Here is a 19024-nt window from a genome sequence, read left to right on the forward strand (position 1 = left end):
ATTTGATATTAATTCTTCCGTAAAGTGCAGTCTTAATATCTACACAGTTAATTATGTAATAAGTGTCGTCTTCTCATTTTAATTGTCCGAGTTTTTTGAAACATTACCCATACATCAACAAGTAATATCAAACCGGTCATATCATTGATGAGTCACTAGCGCATCATAAACATCCTATTCCTCCCACAATCCACTCCAACTCAAACCGCCATTCATAACATTTGCTTACATCTCATAGATAAAAACATACATACATACATACACATATGAATATTTATGAGCATATTAATTAATTAATTGTATGCACATAAAGATTGCTTAATACTTTTCCCATTCATTCACTCAAACTAAGTACTTAGCCATATGCTTGTAAGACTATTATTGGCCTTAGTGTTATGCGAAAGCAACTATGCAAATGATGATGACACTTCATTTTGATGTACTGGATTACATTTGCTCGACGAGAATTACACAGATTACACAGTTCCGTCATTTCATAATCGTTTATGTTGTTGGGTGTTGAAAATGCCATCAATTGTACTTATACGATTGAGTAGTTAAATGCATACGACGCGTTGTGCATATATTTTTATGTATATACATATGTTTGTTGTTATTTGTTTAATCGCTTTATTTTGTTAGTAAAGTAGGATTGGAGAAATGAGACTTACGTAACGGAAATTTTTAAAGTATAGATTAGGTTAGTCTGTTAATCCAATGAGCCAGGCAAAGACCAGTTTTGGGCCTTTGAGTAACCAGTTGGATAAAAACCAAACTTACCAGGTCCATAAGGAGTAATCATTCTTTAGGCATGCTTGAGTTTGACGTAAATTTTAACACACTCTGTGGTCTCACTATCGATACCGTCTCCAGACATTTCTTGCAGTCTTCTCGATTTGTAAGCATGATTTTGCGGGGTGTATCGCTACCAGACAGTGACCAGCTAGTATTCCTACAGTCTCTTCTACTGAGTGTCAATAGGAATTTTGTGAACTTCCGATCTACCGTTTTGCAAATGACTTTTTTTTAGTTCTACACCCAGGTAGCTCGCTCGTTCCATCGAGTTTTGATTTTCTTTACCAAGCCGTATACCATTCTTTAACAAACTCTTCCACTCTTTCATTGAACTCGATGCTTTTGTGGCCAGGCACCCAGTAGAAGTGGAGTTGCTTCTTCTGGCATCACTTTCTACTGCAGCCCTGCTTCACAAGACACTTCTGGCCGATATGCGATACGAGGTTACTGCCTTGATTGCTGCTTAGGTGTCTAAGTAGATGTTGTGCCTGGTATTGCTTGCAGGTGCAAGCTCCGCTGCTTTTGCAATAGCAAAGACTCAGCTTGAAATATTCAGCAGTGGTCCGGCAACTTAAAAGTATTGTAAAGTTATTGTATAAATCTTACATAACACAACAAAGCATAACGCAATAATTTTTTTTTTCGGATGAGGGGTTGAAAAATCCCTTCGGTATCTTCAGAACTACCGTCACAGCAAAGGCAAGTGCCTTGTTTGCAGGTCACTAAAAACCCCACCTCTAAGGAACCGTCGCCCAGCCTGGAACCATGTTTGCTTTATTTTATGGTGGCATTATATTTTTCTCATTGAAAGATTTACGTCTGCGCACCTGCTCCCAGATCCCGGTTTTACCGGCGTAGCAAAATTGCTGTATACTATATTTTTGGATAATGCTCGAATTTTTTTCGATGCAAATTAAATTGTTGTGCCAATTAAATTTTCCACGCTTATTAGACCAACCAAGTCTTCTATAGCGATGCATTTCCGTTGCCATCCTCTTTTGTCGCCTCGTTATATAGGCTTGACGATCTTCAATTTTTCCCATTCTATGAAGGTACTTTCTGATATAACCGCGATCGGATAGCAGCTGTGTTGTGTAGATGTGGACTTCACCAAATCCGCGTGTCCATAAGTTTAAATCTCTTATAACTCTGGCCATCCATCTGCCGCGACACACATTCTCCCAGCTTGTTCGTCGGCAGTACCAGCTCTGTTTTTTCTGTAGCGAGCTGTAGGTTATGTGAGTCAAGCCATGTTTGCGTCCGTTCTTCGTACTTCCTCTGTGTCTCAGACTGTGATTAATGTTAGGTCGATATAAGATACGTAGCTTCGCACCACAGAATTGACGTAATCGGAGATTCGAATATGTGTTTCTAAAGCGTCGATATCAAGTCCGCCTATCTTGCGCCGTTGAAGGCGTTTCGAGCGTCTAAAGTCGAGACAGGTGTTGTACAGCCTTAATGTTGTATATGTGTAAGAGTAGGGCGGTTCCCTTATTAAGTACACTGCACAAAAATACGGAGTTTTTTTAGCACTATAGAATCATGATTAATGATTTTTTCGTACCTGAATCGGAGGATGTCAATATAAAGGACATTATCTTTTGGTGAGCTCATTATCTCGTGTCGTGGGCCTATAGTGTGGCCTCTAACATTTTGCTACTTAACAGCACTGGACTATTTTTTTGGAGTCGCTTGCCTACGTAGATTACAAAATGGGGTTAGCGTTAACGTGCGCATCACCAAACTATTATTCAGGATTCTCAAAGTGGCACTGACTGTTTAACATGATCACTTCTTACCCTGGTAAGGCTATACATAATTATTCGGCTGAATTTGGAACAGTTATTCAAAGTTTGCGAGTCTGGTTTTAAGATTTATTAACTTAGAGCACTAGAGTATCAGTTTGGTGTATGGGCACAGGCAATAAGTACGCAATTTGGGTTATTTACAGTAACCTAAAATGTTCTTTTCGCTTCAAAACATGGAATTAAATCGCAAACATTTTCGGGCGATTACCTTTTTACAACTTTTGAAGTGGATTAACTCAGAAAAGGGGCATCACTGAACTCAATTCAATTTTTGGCGATAAAGCTCCATCAAGGACCAATGTTCATAAAGGGCGTATTGAATTTAATCGGTGACGTAGAACGCTTCAATACGAATTTCGTGGAGGTCGTCCAAAATCAGTTGTTGTTCCAGAAACTATTGATGTTGTGTACCAACTGATATTGCAAGATGGTCACGTGACCTATCGTAAGATTGAGACAACAGTAGTGAGACCAGCATACATTCCATATTGCATGAACATTTGACGGTAAAAATTATTCAGGTAGGATCCCACAAACCAGCCCGTTTTCGAGAAATGTTAAAAAAATATGATAGCAGTGCTTCGAAACACGTCTACGACATCGTGATGAACCGTGGATTTACGCGTATGAGCCCCAAAGGAAATAGCAGTCGCCTGCTGTTCTTTTTTTGGAAAAAAAGTTAATTCTGAGTTATACACAACCATTTGTTTGCCAAATGTCTTTCGAGAAATCAGGAAAACCAACTGCCGAAGACGAATCACTCTTCACCACGTCAGTGCGAGCTCTCACACATCGACTGAGGCAACTGCATTTTTGAGCAATCAAAATATCGATTTGATGAACAATCCTCCGTATTGTAATGACTTGGCTTGACGATGACTTCATTTTATTCTCATACGTAAAAAATAAACTAAGATTTTAACGTTTTTCGACATCTGAAGAGGCGGTTGATGCGTTCAGAATGCATGTTTTGGAGATACCTCAATCAGCGTGGCAAAAGTGCTTTGAGAATTGGTTCGAAAGTTTGCAAAAGTGCATAGATCTTAAGAAAGAATATTTTAAAAAACAATAAAGCAATTTTCGATGCCTAATATTTAAAATATTTCCTGTTATTAAACAAACAGTCATCGGACTAGCTACTTGGCTCCCACGCCACTGTTAACAGTCATAACTTCGATGTCGTAGATAATTTCGTCAATCTTGGAACCAGCATCAACACAAAACACAATACTAGCCTTGAAATCCAACGCACAATAACTCTTGCAAACAGCTTCTTCTTCGGACTGAGTAGGCAATTGAGATGTAAAGTCCTCTCTCGACGAACAAAAACCAAACTCTATAAGTCACTCATTATTGGACGATGACAACAACTAATGAGTCGACGTTACGAGTTTACAGGAAAAAGGTTCTGCTGAAAATTTATGGTCCTTCGTGCATTGGTAACGTCGATTACCGCCGTAGATAGAACGATGAGCTGTACGAGTTATACGACGGCATTGGCATAGTTCACCGAATTAAGAGACAGTGGCTACGCTGGTTAGGTCATGTCGTCCGTATGTATAGAAACACTACGGATCTGTAAGTATTCGACGCAGTACCCGCCGGGGGAAGCAGAGGAAGAGAAAGACATCCGCCAGTGAAGAAGGAGTGAACTTCGAAATATGGTACGCCAATAAACGAATAAAACGCACTTTGTTGAACAAAGCCGACTCGCAAGACTTCGTCACCTCTTTGCTGAGTCAATATTGTGATTTATGGTGAATTATAGGTATTAAAAAGCAACAAAGATGCCACACGTGTGTTTACTTTATTGATTTATTTGGTTTACTTTGTTTTCCATTTTTGGTTTTCTTGGTAATTTATTAACCTTTTATCTTTAACATTACTAGCACTATATTTACCACCATAAAAACCAAGAACCTGCTGCTTTTACATTTCCGTTGTTTATTCATCGCTTGATTAGTCCAATGGCCACACAATCACTTCGAATTACAAAGAAATCGCGAGATAATAAAAAGATGGATGGTTGCGTTTAGCAGATTGACAAGCAAAGTGGTCTGCTGGAGCGCCCATGCTTGGGGGCAGAAATCCGGCGATGGGTTGATCACTGTGCTTCCCCTCAACTTTATGCAACAAAGCAAAACAACATACAAACACGCAAGCGAAGCAAAAAAACGAACACTCATTAACGATTGAATTTATTAAACAGTTAAACTCGTTCCTCACATTTGATTAGAATTGAAGAAAGACAAACAAAGCACAAAAGCAAACTCTTCGGCTAGTTCTAAACACACTTAAGCGCTTTGTTACGCGACGCAGCGCGCTGCCGTCGATTCCTGCGCCGCAGACACTTCAGACAAGGTGTCTTCAACACAGATTCATTTTGATTTCGCCGCTCGATAAAGACGCATTTCGAATTTCACATTTCGCTTGGCGGCGCGCAAGCAGTAATTCGCAAAAAGTGATTTCGAAAATTTCTAAAATCACTAAAAACGCGTTGCAAATCAATAAGTACAGTTAGATATTGGCGTATGAGCGCGAGCGGTGCAGTGCGAGCGAGTTTAGCGAATGCGGTGCTTGAAAGCGTGCTGTGAGTTAAGTGACATTCTAAGCGCTTAAATTGGCAAATTGAAACTTTTTCTTTCGAAAACTTGTGCATTTGAATTTAAATTTCTATTTATTGCGTTTTTTAAGTGGCACTCGCGCTTTTATTGCCACTTTTTATTGCCTTCGAGTCAAGCAGCTACTTTGTACCTACCACTTAGCGGCAGTTAACAAACAAATTTGAAACAAAATTGCAGCGCTCATTCTGCAAGCTCAAAATAAAATATTTATTATTTTAAAAGCTATTATTAACGCTTTGGCATTGGCAATTAGCAGCATGTCAACGAAATATAATTTACGCGTTTGCGTGAGTGCAACAGCAAAGTGCCTGCGTGTGGCAACACTGCCACTTTCACTGCTGCTGCTTGTGAGTTGCGGCAGCGCGCTGTACTCCTGGTGCGATCCGAACTTGTGCGAGCGCGGCGTGCGACATTTGGCCTGTCGCAATAATGGCGTAAGTGACAAGTGTTAAGGGTGTTATAAATGTGGGGAATATTATTAAAAATAAAATAAACAAAACTATTTTAATTTAGAAATTAAAAAAAAATGTGTATTAAATAAATTAAAATATTAAAACTTCAAGTAGACAAAAACACATTTTCATAAAATATGATGATATATTATAATATTAAACTTTTTCCAAAAAAGTATGCACGAAAACAATTGTTGGCTATTTAAAATGTTTGAATTAAAAAAAAAAAAAATTTAATTTAAAATTTAAAATACAATTTTTTACACAAAAATATTCTCAAATTTCTTTAATATTTTATTTGAGAAGTAACTTTTTTTTCATTTTTTTCTATTTTTGGAAATATTTGGAATTCTTTTTTAAAGTTAATTTTTTTTTAATTAATGGTTTTCCAAATATTTCCAAGAACAGAAAAAAATTTAAAAAAAAGTTATTTGTCAAAAAAATATTTCAATTATTTTAAAAATTTATTTTTTTTAATTAATGGTTTTCCAAATATTTCCAAAAAAAAGAAAAAAAATTTAAAAAAAATTCTCAGAAATATTTTCATAAATTTTTAAAATTTTTTGACAAATAACTGTTTTTAATTTTTTTATTTTTTTTTTTTTTTCAATTAAAAATTTTATATTTATTATTTATATTTTAATAAGGGGTTTTTCAAATATTTCCAAAAATAAAACAAATTAAAAAAAGTTATTTGTCAAAAAATTTTAAAAATTTATGAAAATATTTCTGTTTAAAAAATTACATTTAAATTTAGAAAATTTTGTTTAACAAAATTTATTAAATAAGTACACTAAAAATTTGTTTTCAAAAATTCTTAAGAATAATAAAAACATATAAAAATAGAAAATTTTATAAAAATAAAAAATTTATGTGACAAAAAAATTTTTAAAAGTCGTGACAATATTTTTGAGTAAAAATTGTTTAAAAAATTTGGTTAAAAAAAACTAATTAAATAAGTATAGAAAAACACATTTTCATAAAATATAATAATATATTACAACATTAATATTTTTTCAAAAAGTGTAAGCACGTAAAAATAGTTGGCTATTTAAAGTGTTTGAATTAAAAAATAATATATTTTTTTAATAAATTGTTTTTAAAATATTTTCAAAACAGAACAAAAATCAAAAAATTGTGTGACGAAAAAAATTAAAAATTTTTGAAAATATTTCTGAGTAAAAATTATATTTAAATTTAGAAAATTTTTAAATAAAATATATAACTTATATATATTATATTATAATTATACTGATAATAGAAAAATGTTCAGTAAATATGAAAATTATATATAATATTTCAGAAAAAAATATATACGAAAGAATATTTTGCTAATTCGAAGTGCTTAAATTAAAAAAAACAATGCCAATTACTTTAAAAAATTATTGTTTGCTAAATTTCATCCAAACTAAAAAAAAAGCAAAATATGATTTGACAAAAAATTTAAAAAAATTGTGATAATATTTTTGAGTACAAAATTAAATTTTAATTTAAAAGAATTAATTAAAAAAGTACAGTAATTAATTTTTTTTCTAGATATTCTCAAAATTATTTGATAAACAAATATTAAAAGGTTTTGAAATTATTTTTGAGTAAAAAATTAAATTTTAATTTAGAAAATTTTGTTTATATAATTAAATAAGTAAATTTTAAAATATCAGTACATATGAAAATATGTTATACTGTTTATCAAAAAGCGTGTACGGAAAGAATATTTTGTAAATTTGAAGTATTTGAATTTAAAAATAACAAATGCAAATTTAATTTCAAAATAATATTTTTTTTAATTTTATGCAGAATAGAACGAAAATAATTTTTTTTTTAATTTTGTGTAGAAAAAACGAAAATAATAAAAACATTTTTTTTTTAATTTTCTGTAAAATAGAACGAATACAAAAAAAAATATTTGACAAACAAATATTGAAAAGTTATAAAACTATTTGTGATTAAAAATATACAACTGAATGGCGAGGCATTTTTTGGAAAAATATTGAAATATTACCAATACCAACTAATAAAAAATAACTGCACACATGCTTTTGACCAATTAATTATAAAATGAAATTAATTTTAAACCCGAAAATAAAAAGAGCAGCCCTCATAAAAATGGAAACTCAAAATTCTGAAATAAAATATAAAAATAAAATAAGTCTAAATAAACAATGTGATTTGAAAGCAAATGCATGCTATAAAGAAATGTCATAAATATTTATGCATACATATGTATGTATATACTTTTTATAATTTTGAAAGAATGAAAGAAGCTCGGACATTATTAATTTAATATTTTTTATTAAAAATTCCAATTCTAATTTTACTCAATTTATATAAAATTATTTAATTTATTATATATTTGTTTATTTATCATATTTCTATTTATAATTTATTTTTTGTTTGTTTATAACGATGTCTTATTACATTTTTTCTTCCTGAAATCGTTTTTAATTTTTTTCATATACATATTTTTAATTTTTAATAATTTTTTTTGTATCTAAGAATATGTATTCAAAGTATATTTGACTGGAAGATAAATATAAAATAAATAATAAAATTTATTCGTATAATATTTACTTTTAAAATAATTTTTTTAATTTTAATTTTAACAAATTTATTAAAAACATAATTAAAAACATATATATATATAAATATTTTTATTGCACTGAAATTTTTAATATTTTTTTAATATATATTTTTTATATTTTTATATTTATTTTTATTAATTTTTTTCATTTATCATGATATTTCTTTAACATTTTTTCCTTTCTGAACTTTTTTGTATTTTAATTAAAATATATGTTTTTATTATTATTTATTTCATTTAAGGAAATGTATTTAAAATAAGTTTTGTTGGAAGATGATTATAACATAAATAATAAAATATACTCGTATGATTATTATTTTAAAATTTTATTTAGAAAACTTAAAAAAAGGGAATAAAAGTTTCGAATTTAAGTTTTCGGAAATTTACGATTTCTCTAACACCAACAAATAAAAAGAGTTTTTTTTATTTAAAGCTTTTATTTTTTATATTAATATTTTTAAAAATTTAGTTTAATACATTTTTTTAATTGAATAAAGTACATCATTTTTTAGTTATATATGTTATAATACATTTTATTAAAAAAAAAATTAAAAAAGTTGGTATGATTTAAGAATTATTTTGTTTATAACGATATAGTATGTACATTAACCATCAACAAAATAAAACTTCCTTAAATTAAATGTCTTACCACAATATTAAAAAAAAATTTTAAACACCATTTATTATTTATAACAATTCTATAGCCTTTACAATAATATATTATATTTTAATAGAATTATTTTGTAATTTACACCCAAATGAAATATTAGCTCAAAGTCTACATTTTTACCAAAACAATTAAAATATTTGAAATACAATATTATATAAAAATATGCTTAATATAAAACCTAAACTAATATAAGCTAAGTATTTAGAAATAACTCAACAAATTTATATAATTTTTTTATGTAAAAAAAATGTTTTTTACTCTCCCCCAACAATAGGATTTTGCCAAGCGCTGCGCATCTGATGCCACTGAGTTGGACATTTCCGCTTATAAGGAACAATTTGTGCACGAACACAATAAGCGACGAAATTTCCTGGCGCTCGGCTTGCTGCCCGGCTACTATCCCGCTGCGCGCATGGCCACTATGGTGAGTATTTGCAGCGTCTTTAGCATGCGGCTGACCCGTTTTTTGTGCCAAAGTCAATAGCTACATAAATCTCGATAATTAAATTTGGTTGAAAGTGCTAAAAAGCCGATAATCTGCATAAAATCTATAATCTATAATAAGCCATATAAGCAGCAGCAAAGGTTAGAACAAAAGACTTAAGCAACAAACTCGTTTCACTTTCATTTGCATTTCGCGCAAGCATATTGCGCTCGGCGCTTAACACGCCGGCCGGGAGTGTTAAATACTGAACATCTATGTATGTGTGTTAATATTTATATATATTTGTATATATATATACATACAAATCTTGGTAGGTGTGTATAAAACAGGAAAACCATAAAAATCCAGAATTGCCCTCGCACCTGTTTTCTCAACTAGCGCTCGGTTGTTGCAAGTGAACAAGTGATTATTTTATAACGAATGCCGCGCCTTTTGAGCAAAGAAAAACAACAAAAAATAGTAAAATAAACAACACTGTTTAAACGTTAACAAATCTCGCGCTCGAAGTCTTAAAGGAAGTGCTCGTAAATGAGTGTTTATTTTACTGCCCATATTTTTATATGAATTTCATTTTTTTCTTATTTTAGAAAATGATTGATTTTCGTTTAAAAAAAAATTAATATATTTAAAAATTTATCATAAAAACGTGCTGGCATAATGCACTATTAGAAAGTTCGAAAACTTCACATTTTAGGTGTAGGTCGCCATTTCTATCAGAAACAAAAAATTCAAAGAAATTCATAGTTTTTAATAATTTATCTTCTAGTTAAACAAAAAAAATTTCAAAAAAAAGTGTAAAATTTTACAATTTTTTTTTTATTAAAAAAAAAAAATTTTTGACCAAAACAATTTTACTTTATGTTGTTTAAATATATGTTCAAACTTGACTTATCTTAGTTTTTTTAGTTCAAATAGAAGATAATTGAATGCCAAAAATAATAAACCTTGCCCCAATTCCATACGACGTTTAGTTTTTGTTCTATCCTGCCCGCCAATTAAGAAAAATCGTAAAAATGAAAAACCGAGAAGCGCTAATATGTCTGCTAGACGCTCGGTCACTATTTCCCTTCTAGCTTCGAAAATATTTCGAGTTCCCATATATAACTTTGGGGACTTAGATTATTTTTAAGAGATTTAAGCAAAAAAAAAATGGAATTTTTGAAGCTCCCCCCTTAAGTAACTTATATTCATTTTCCTCAGCTTTAAAATAGAACTTTTAACTCTAGAGTAATTTTCAAAATCTCTTCCCAAAAAATCTCAAAAAATGAGCTAAAGTTCTTGTATAAACAATTTTTTCCAATTTCACACATTTTCATTTCAGATCTGGGATGATGAGCTTCAGTATTTGGCATCACTCAACTTACGCACTTGCATACTGGACCATGATTCCTGCCATACCACTTACCGTTTTCAGTATTCCGGCCAAAATCTCTGCGGCGTTGTGCGTGATCGCAATCCAAATGTGAATGTGAGCGGAATTATCGAGGAAGTGATGGGCTTGTGGTTCAATGAGTATCCATTGATCGACAGCAGTTATATAAGGAAATTCCGTGTGACCAAGTACTTGTGAGTATTAACCATATATGTACATAAATTGAAATAACATAAGGATATTCTTTTTACAAATCAAGACCTATATGTACCAGGGTAGCCTTTTATATTTCGAGATTAGAGATATTAATCATCGAAAAGCGCTTCATTGTGTCAAATAAAGTTCCCCATAAAGATCTTTAAACGTTTGAACCAATTCTCGAAGCCCGTTTGCCACGCTGATTGAGTTATCTTCAAAATATGCGTTCTGAACGCATCAACCGCCGCCTAAGGTGTCGAAAACGTTAAATTCTAAGTTTATTTTTTACGAACGAGAATAAAAAGAAATCATTCAATGCCAAATCAGAACTGTATGATGACTCATTAAATCAAAGTTTTCGGTGCTAAAGCAATAATAAATTTCATGACATGGTAGTCGAAAAGCAGTCCTTCACAGGCATTACTCCGAGGATGGTTTTCGATAAAATAGAGTGATTTTTAAACCAATCGTGTTTTCACGCTTCTTAAGCCCAAAAAATTTATCTTTCAAAATGGCTTTCACCGATCCTTCAGATATTCTAACGATGTCAGTAACATCTATGACTGTTAATCGTCGATTCTCAAGCATCAATTCCTTTATTTTATTGACGTTCCGATCATCAGTTGATGTTGAAGGCCGTCCTGGACGTGGTTCGTCGTCAACGCGTCCTCGACCCTCTTTGAATAATGTGTACCAATCGAAAACACTTGCTCGCAACAAACAATTATCATCGCAGTCCTTTTCGAATATTCTGAACGTTTCGGCAACAGAAATGTGACACACATGTTCACACAAAAAATTTAATGGAACTTCTTTGTTGAATAATTTCAGAAAGACAAACGCTTCCTAAACACTAATGATTATTTTGATGTGATGAAAACAATATTTCATGAACGAATGGGTTCTCGGGCAAAATTTAAATTAAAAAGTCCTACTATTTTTATATCTTACACCATCAAAAATTCTTGAGATATCCAGCATAAAAAATAAGACATTTTATGTTCTATAATAAGTTAATAAGTTCAAAAGAAAATATAAAAAAAAATATCATTAAATAAAAAAAAATATATTTTCAACTAATTTTAAAATTAAAAATATAAAAAAATTATATTATCTATATTCCAATGTACTAAAGCTCTCTGACTGTTATCGTAATTATTTTCAATTGATCTGTTTGGTTTTATTTTATTTTAGGTTTATCAAAATATTTACTATAAAATAAAAGAAACATTATTATTCAAAAAAATATTAATTAAATGCCTTTATATATATTTTTTTTTATTTTTTGCAAATAGTGAGGACTATGGTCACTTCGCTGAGATCGCTGTCGATCGTAACACGCATGTGGGCTGCGGTATTATACGCTTCACCCGGCCCGATGTGCCCTACGTCTACATCTACAACATGGTCTGTAATTATGCCTCCATTTATGCCTTGGACACACCCGTCTACACAGTGGGCCAACCCGGTTCGCGCTGTCTGACGGGCAAAAACCCCTATTATCCCGGCTTGTGCTCCGAAAACGAGCCGATCAATCCAAATTATTGAGAGCCAGTGATTTTATGTAGTTATAGTAGTGAATAATGCTAAGTTTAACACAAAGAAATGCTTGTAAATAGTTAATAGAAAAAATATAATAAATAAATGAATTATAATAAAAACTATTTTTATTATTATTTATTTAGTTTTTTATTATACTATTTCTTCAATTTGATTATATTTAAACTATGCTGCTTTGATTAATATTTTTTTTAATTATTTGTTTTTTTTTGCGATTGATTTAATTTTAATTTAATTAAGCGGCAAATTATGCAATTATATTTTTGGTCATCTCAATTTAAATAAAAGCAAATTATTAATTACCTTTTTATGTTCAGAAACAATCAAAGCATAAATACCTTATCAACGTCACAATGTATTCGAATGGCTTTTTTCCTCTTGGAACTTGCTACCGAAAAGCCGGTTTCTAAGGAAAGTTATCACTGCCAAAATGCCATATTTATGGAAGAAAAGATTTGCTTCGTTTAACTAAGTGACAAAGCTTATTAACATGTTTCGCGAAACTATTGGCTAATGGAATGAAATAATAACAAAAGAAACAAAAAGAACGAAAAAACATATAAGAAAGAAAGGTTAATGAAATAACTTGATAGTCTTCGAACTTATTAAATATTCAATGTCAAGGATTGCGTATAAGAAATAGCTGCATAACCAATGATGAAGATAAACTGAAAAGATATTCTCGTTATTGCAAAATTAATCTTCATTTTAATTAAGCAGACATTGTTTGTTGTGGGTGTAGAGATATTTTATGGATTCATAAAACTTTTACAAAATTCGCACAATTGATTCATTTGATTTCGCTGGGATCTACGGTAATTGATGATAATTTTGAAAAAAGTAAGGATGGTCCATCGGTGGATGTTTCGCTTCAAGGTCTGAATCGAAGCGGAATTTTCCGCATAGGCTTTACTTTAGATATCCCTATCTAACGGTGTGATATCACACGATCGTGATGAAATTATCTGTTCACCAAAGTGTTCTCTCGTTAAATCCATTGATTGATGCCATGCGTGAGAAGTGGCGCCGTCTTGTTAAAACCAAATGTCACCGAGATCACAAGCTACAATTTCAGGCATAGTCGGTTATGATGGCGTGATAATGGTCGCCATTGACGGTTACGTTCTCACTGGCAATTTGAATTTCTTTACAAAAAAATTGTTGTGGACATTTTTGAAGATGATAAGAAAAAAAGAGAACCTTCCCGTACCAATACCCGCTAATACTTGGAGGGCTCTAAATAGAGATATATATTTATCTAAAAATTTTTCAGACCCCCAAACGAAAAGAAAATATTCGCTGTTTTTACCCACCCTAATATATATGCATTGTAGGGTTCCATACATAAAAAATATTTCAGGCTCTAAAAATATTTTTTTAATATATTTTTAAAGCTTAACTATTTAAGAATATGTCTGCAAGAGAATTTTTGAAAATTCAAATTTTTTTCTGAGATGTAGGTATTTTGCTGACCCGGGTAATTTCCTACCAAATTGGTTCGGTCGGAACTAGACTGTGACTCTAAATGAAACCTTAAACTCGTTTGCCGAGTTGAGAGTCCTTCTTCTTCATCATCAATGGCGTAGACATCGCTTTCCTGCCTATTTGAGATTCCAAGTGTAGCCAGGTCCTTCTCCACCTGGTCTCTCCAACGAAGTAAAAGTCTTCCTCTTCCTCTGATTCCCCGTTGGGTACTGCGTTGAATACTTTCAAAGCTGAAGTGTTTTCGTCCATTCGGACAAGATGACCCTGCCAGTGTAGCCATAGTTTCTTAATTCTCTGAATTATGTCAATGTCGTCGCATATCTCATACAGCTCATCATTCCATCGAATGCGATATTCGCCGTGGCCAACGCGCAAAGGACCATAAATTTTCTGCAGAACCATTCTCTCGAAAGCTAGTATCATCGACTCACTAGATTTGTCATCGTACATGCCTCTGCACCATATAACAGGACGGGGATGATGAGTGACTTATAGAATTTGAGCTTTGTTCGTGGAGGGAGGACTGTTCTTCTCAAATTTCTACTTAGCCCGAATCAGCACCCGTTAGCAAGAGTTATTCTGTGTTGGATTTCGATGCTGACATTGTTGTTGGGGTTAATGCTGGTTCCTAGATAAATGAAATTATTAACAATTTCGAAGTTATGACTGTCAACAGTGACATGGGAGCCAAGTCGAGAGTGTGATGACTGCTTGTTCGATGAAGGAGATATTTCGTCTTGCCTTCGTCCACTATCAAACCCATTTTTTTCGCTTCTTTGTCCAACCTGGAGAAAGCAGTACTAACGGGGCAGTTTTTATGGGCAATGAGATCAATTTCATCGGCGTACGCCAATAATTGTACACTCTTGTAGAAGATTGTACTTACTCTATTCAGATCTGCGACGGGAAATTTATTCTCCGTTAGCATATTGATGAAATCGCATGATAGGGAGTCGCTTCGTCTAAAACCTCGTTTGGTATCGAACGGCTGGGAGAGGTGCTTCCCGATCCTGACGGAGTTTTTGGTATTGCTCAATGTCAGCTTACACAGCTGACTGATAAAGTCCAATCAGTTTGTTGACAGTGGGCTTTAATCTTTCACACAATACGCTCGATATAACCTTATATGCGATTTTGAAGAGGCTTATCCCACTGTAGTTGGCCTAGATTGTGGGGTCTCCCTTTTTGTGGATTGGGCAGAGCACACTTAAATTCCAATCGTTGGGCATGCTTTCGTCCGAACATATTCTAAAAAAAAAAGCTGATACATCCTTATCAGTTCGTCGCCGCCATATTTGAATAGCCGGCCAATGCACCGCTGCTTTGTAGTTCCACAGACGAGTAATTGCTATTCGAACTTCATCATGGTCGTGCAATGGAACATCTTTTCCATCGTTAGCGATTGGGGAATGGGGCTCATCATCTCCAGGTGTTATGTTTTCACTGCCATTCAGCTGACTGGAGAATTGTTCCCTCCATAATTCCAATATGTTTTGGGGAATAGTCGTTAGATCACCTATAGGAGTTCTACAAGAGTAAGGCACACAAGACAACACAAGAGTCCTGTCTTGAAACCTTCTGTTTGTCGGCGCATCTTTTTGTAGAAATTTCCAGCATTACCCCTGTCAGTCAGTTTGTCAAGCTCTTCATACTCACGCATTTCGGCCTCTCTTTTTTTTTTTGTCTGCAAATACGTCTCGCTTTCTTCTTCAACTCTCGGTATCTAACCCATCGCGCACGTGCTATGGTCGATTGAAACATTGCGAGGTGGGCGGTCTGTTTTCTCCCCGCTGCGAATCTCGAAAATATATCTTTAGGGCATATTTGGAGTATATTATTGATGCCTTGCTTAAATTTAACGTCAATGCTAACATATAAAAGAATTTACCATTAAGCTTTCAGGTACGAAAGGGTACAATTCAGATTTCTGTATGGGAAACTCTTGCATTTAAAAATACTAAAAATTGCATTAGTCACATGCTTGCGACTTTTTCCGGACTTCTTCTTCTAAAAATTTATTTATGAATCATCAATATTGGGTACCAAAATAAAACCAGAGTAAACTTATTAATGTTTTTTGAAATATTTAATTTGGTTTGATTCCATATTTAGGCATTATTTCTGTAAATTACTGCTTTTTAACACTCCATTTATTTAAGATTTATTCAATTCACACAAATTAATATTGACGTCATAGAGTTTATTGCACTTTTTTGCCAGAGCGACATTCTTCAATTAAATTCAAGAAATGTAAAAAATATTATTGTCAAATTCAACAATGCATCAATCATACTGGCGACTAATAAGAAAGCAGGGTTCTCCAGACTGCCTCAACAGATATGAGAATATTGATAGTATAAGAACAGATAAGTTTTTAGCCGCCTATATTACTCTAACGAATTGTTTTTACACAAGTTTCCAGATCAGATCGGTATAACTTTATATGAGATGAATAAAAAAATTAAGAAATTGAGATATTATTTCCAGGTATTGTAGCTATCAAAATTATTAATTTTAGTTCGTTAGGTATATAGAGAGATAGGGTGTATGTCGATGATTAAGCTCCAAATAATTGGATCTAAAGCGATTTGACAAAATCGTATTCTTAATAGGTCCAACTGCATCCTTCCTTCATCGCCATATTATTTTCCCTATGAACCTTGATCAAATAGTTATAAAAGATCTTAGTTCCAAAGTTATCAAAATTCCCTTGAATCGTTCTCACAGGCAGTAAATTTGAAACTCCGATTCCTACTCGCCTTTCAAGGTTTATGATTAAAATACTATCCTATGTAAACAAAAGGTTCATAGGTTAATTTAGGTTATACTGGCTGACTACCACGCCATACATAGACCTACTGATCCTTGGTAACACCAAATGGAGGTTCAGTGTAGTTTGAGGTGAAGTATTTGGCATACAGGATGTCAACACGTTTTGTGAACTCTAAGAGCGACTTGTTATCTAAGTTTGATATTTCGTCTAGAACTCCGAAGCTCATAGATACTCAAGTCAAGTTCCAGATAATCCTGGACACAGACACAGGACTGTTTTCCAGCGTCTCCTACATGTCAACTTCTCAGAACTTTCTGCATGCATGTCATGTCAACTCTTCTGCTTTTTGGATATCAGTTCCACAAGTGATGCTAGAGACTACCACTAGTAGGTTGGGACCTGTCAAGAGGCCAACAGCCGACCGGCAGTCCTTTCAAAGCTGTGAGCTAGAAACAAGCGAGTTTTCCGAAAGTATTCCATCTCTCCCTGATCCGCCTATCCACCCTTGGGAAACTTCGTTGTATATCGTTTTTATTAACTTTCATTTCATGTACTTGTTCGGTAGCCAGACGGATGACACTTTTGGCAATTTCAACAACAGTTTCGTTTCTCGGAACTCCCTTGTAGCCTGGAATACAGTATATATGCATCCGCTTTCCGGCAGCCGCCACATCTATAGTTTCCCTGCTTCTAAGGACATTCTCCGACCTTATGTCATGTGACTTATCTTTATTCTTTTTATGTTGTTTCCTGCATTGTTAGCTATCTCGACCGGGGGGATTCTGCGCCATTCACCCTCTTTTAGTGTGACTTGGAACCATCCTCATGCTTCTTGAGCTATGTCCGAAGGTCCTTGAAGATAAATCACCAATCTTGCAGCTAATTTTTCCGCAGAGCTTTTCAATCTAATGTGGATTGGTTGTAATTTGAGTGCCTTCTTCTTAGCACTCCCGTTATGCAAAGAGCAGTGAGTTGCTGTACCCGTTCCATCGGTTTTCTGTGGTGACAATACACTTTCGAGGAATTCCCATTTGCGCTAACCTGAGAAATCTAGCTTCATTCCATTCTTCATTAACCCTTTTGCACCTCAGTAGAGCCTTTATGCATGATGTAATGCCAGGCTTTAGCCGGACTGCTAGCAGACTATTGACGATTACGTTATTGGAGACATTTTGAATGATCCACATAAATCAAGAAGACACCCAGAGCATATTTCTTATGCTCTAGTGATCTTTCCATATTTAGAGTTAGCGAGTAAAGTGCAGTCTCTGTAGATCTACCCTTTGTATAGGCGTACTGTGCTTTCAACATGCTGCTCATAAAAGTATAAAAATTTCTCTTACATAAGTCCCTAAAAGTTTTTCAATTATCCTCAAAAGGAATGAGGTTAGACTGATTGGTTATTATTATTCTGAGTAAAGGAGGACTTCTTTTCCATTTTCCATATATTAATATAAGAAAATGAGATAATTTATGTAGGCTTTGTAACTACTTACGATTGTCCCATCAAATATGAAAGATCGTACTTTCTTATATTCTTCTTCGGCGATCACATATGTTAACCGAATATACATGCAGTAACTCGAAGCTTCAGATCTTTTGTACTTTCACTGAACACTCTCTCTTAGGCTTACCATATCACTAAGTGATATTCAAAGTAAATAACTCTACATCAAACTTGTAGCTGCCTTACTAAAAGCATTGCGACCAGTCAGTTCATATTGAATGTATCGGTTTCTGTTGATGCTTTGGAGCATCGGAGAATAAGTGATTTTATTTTTGTTGTTTTTCCATTAAAAATTTATCAAACCACCTAGTTGTTCTGGGTCGAAGTCACTGCGTGGGCGCATATCAAGAAAACGTGGTGTTAATGAACTTCTCTCCAAAAACATCAACAATGAGTAATAAACTCATGCAACCAACAAATCACACGCGAGTTGAAATGCTCGAAAATCATTCATTAATAAAATTCGTATAATACTTGTGCTCGTAAATAAAAGCATTTTAACAGCTTGGAAAAAAATGTATAAAAATATTGTGACCCAACGGGTTGAGGACATACTGCGTCTAACATTTGCGGTGTGAGAATTTGTTTGAGGCCTTTCCATTTCAGAGAACACTATCTAAACTGTCATTAGGAAATAATATATATTCAAGATTAGTAATGGAAATGAAAATATCAGGAAGGCATATTTTTCACTATATTGTTCAATAAGACCCTTTGGACTTCATATTTTTGCTAGAAACCTCCTATGATTTAA

The 19024-nt window shown here is 33.1% G+C and overlaps 1 protein-coding gene across 1 annotated transcript; it reads left to right on the forward strand.

The window, feature by feature from the left end:
* Window positions 1–5469: 5469 nt before the first annotated feature.
* Window positions 5470–12516, forward strand: LOC120772252 (antigen 5 like allergen Cul n 1-like). The gene is made up of 4 exons (XM_040100755.1): window positions 5470–5661; window positions 9205–9354; window positions 10697–10941; window positions 12241–12516. The coding sequence occupies exons 1-4, from the start codon at window positions 5485–5487 to the stop codon at window positions 12491–12493; spliced, it is 825 nt and encodes a 274-aa protein (XP_039956689.1). The 5' UTR covers window positions 5470–5484; the 3' UTR covers window positions 12494–12516.
* Window positions 12517–19024: the final 6508 nt, after the last annotated feature.

This window comes from Bactrocera tryoni, chromosome 3, assembly GCF_016617805.1.
Source record: "Bactrocera tryoni isolate S06 chromosome 3, CSIRO_BtryS06_freeze2, whole genome shotgun sequence".
NCBI classification, from domain to species: Eukaryota; Metazoa; Arthropoda; class Insecta; order Diptera; family Tephritidae; genus Bactrocera; species Bactrocera tryoni.

Coding starts and splice junctions, on each gene's coding strand:
- LOC120772252 (XM_040100755.1), top strand. CDS start 5,485: ATGTCAACGAAATATAATTTACGCGTTTGCGTGAGTGCAACAGCAAAG. Junction 9,355..10,696: donor CTGCGCGCATGGCCACTATG/GTGAGTATTTGC, acceptor TTTTCATTTCAG/ATCTGGGATGATGAGCTTCA. Junction 10,942..12,240: donor TTCCGTGTGACCAAGTACTT/GTGAGTATTAAC, acceptor TTTTGCAAATAG/TGAGGACTATGGTCACTTCG.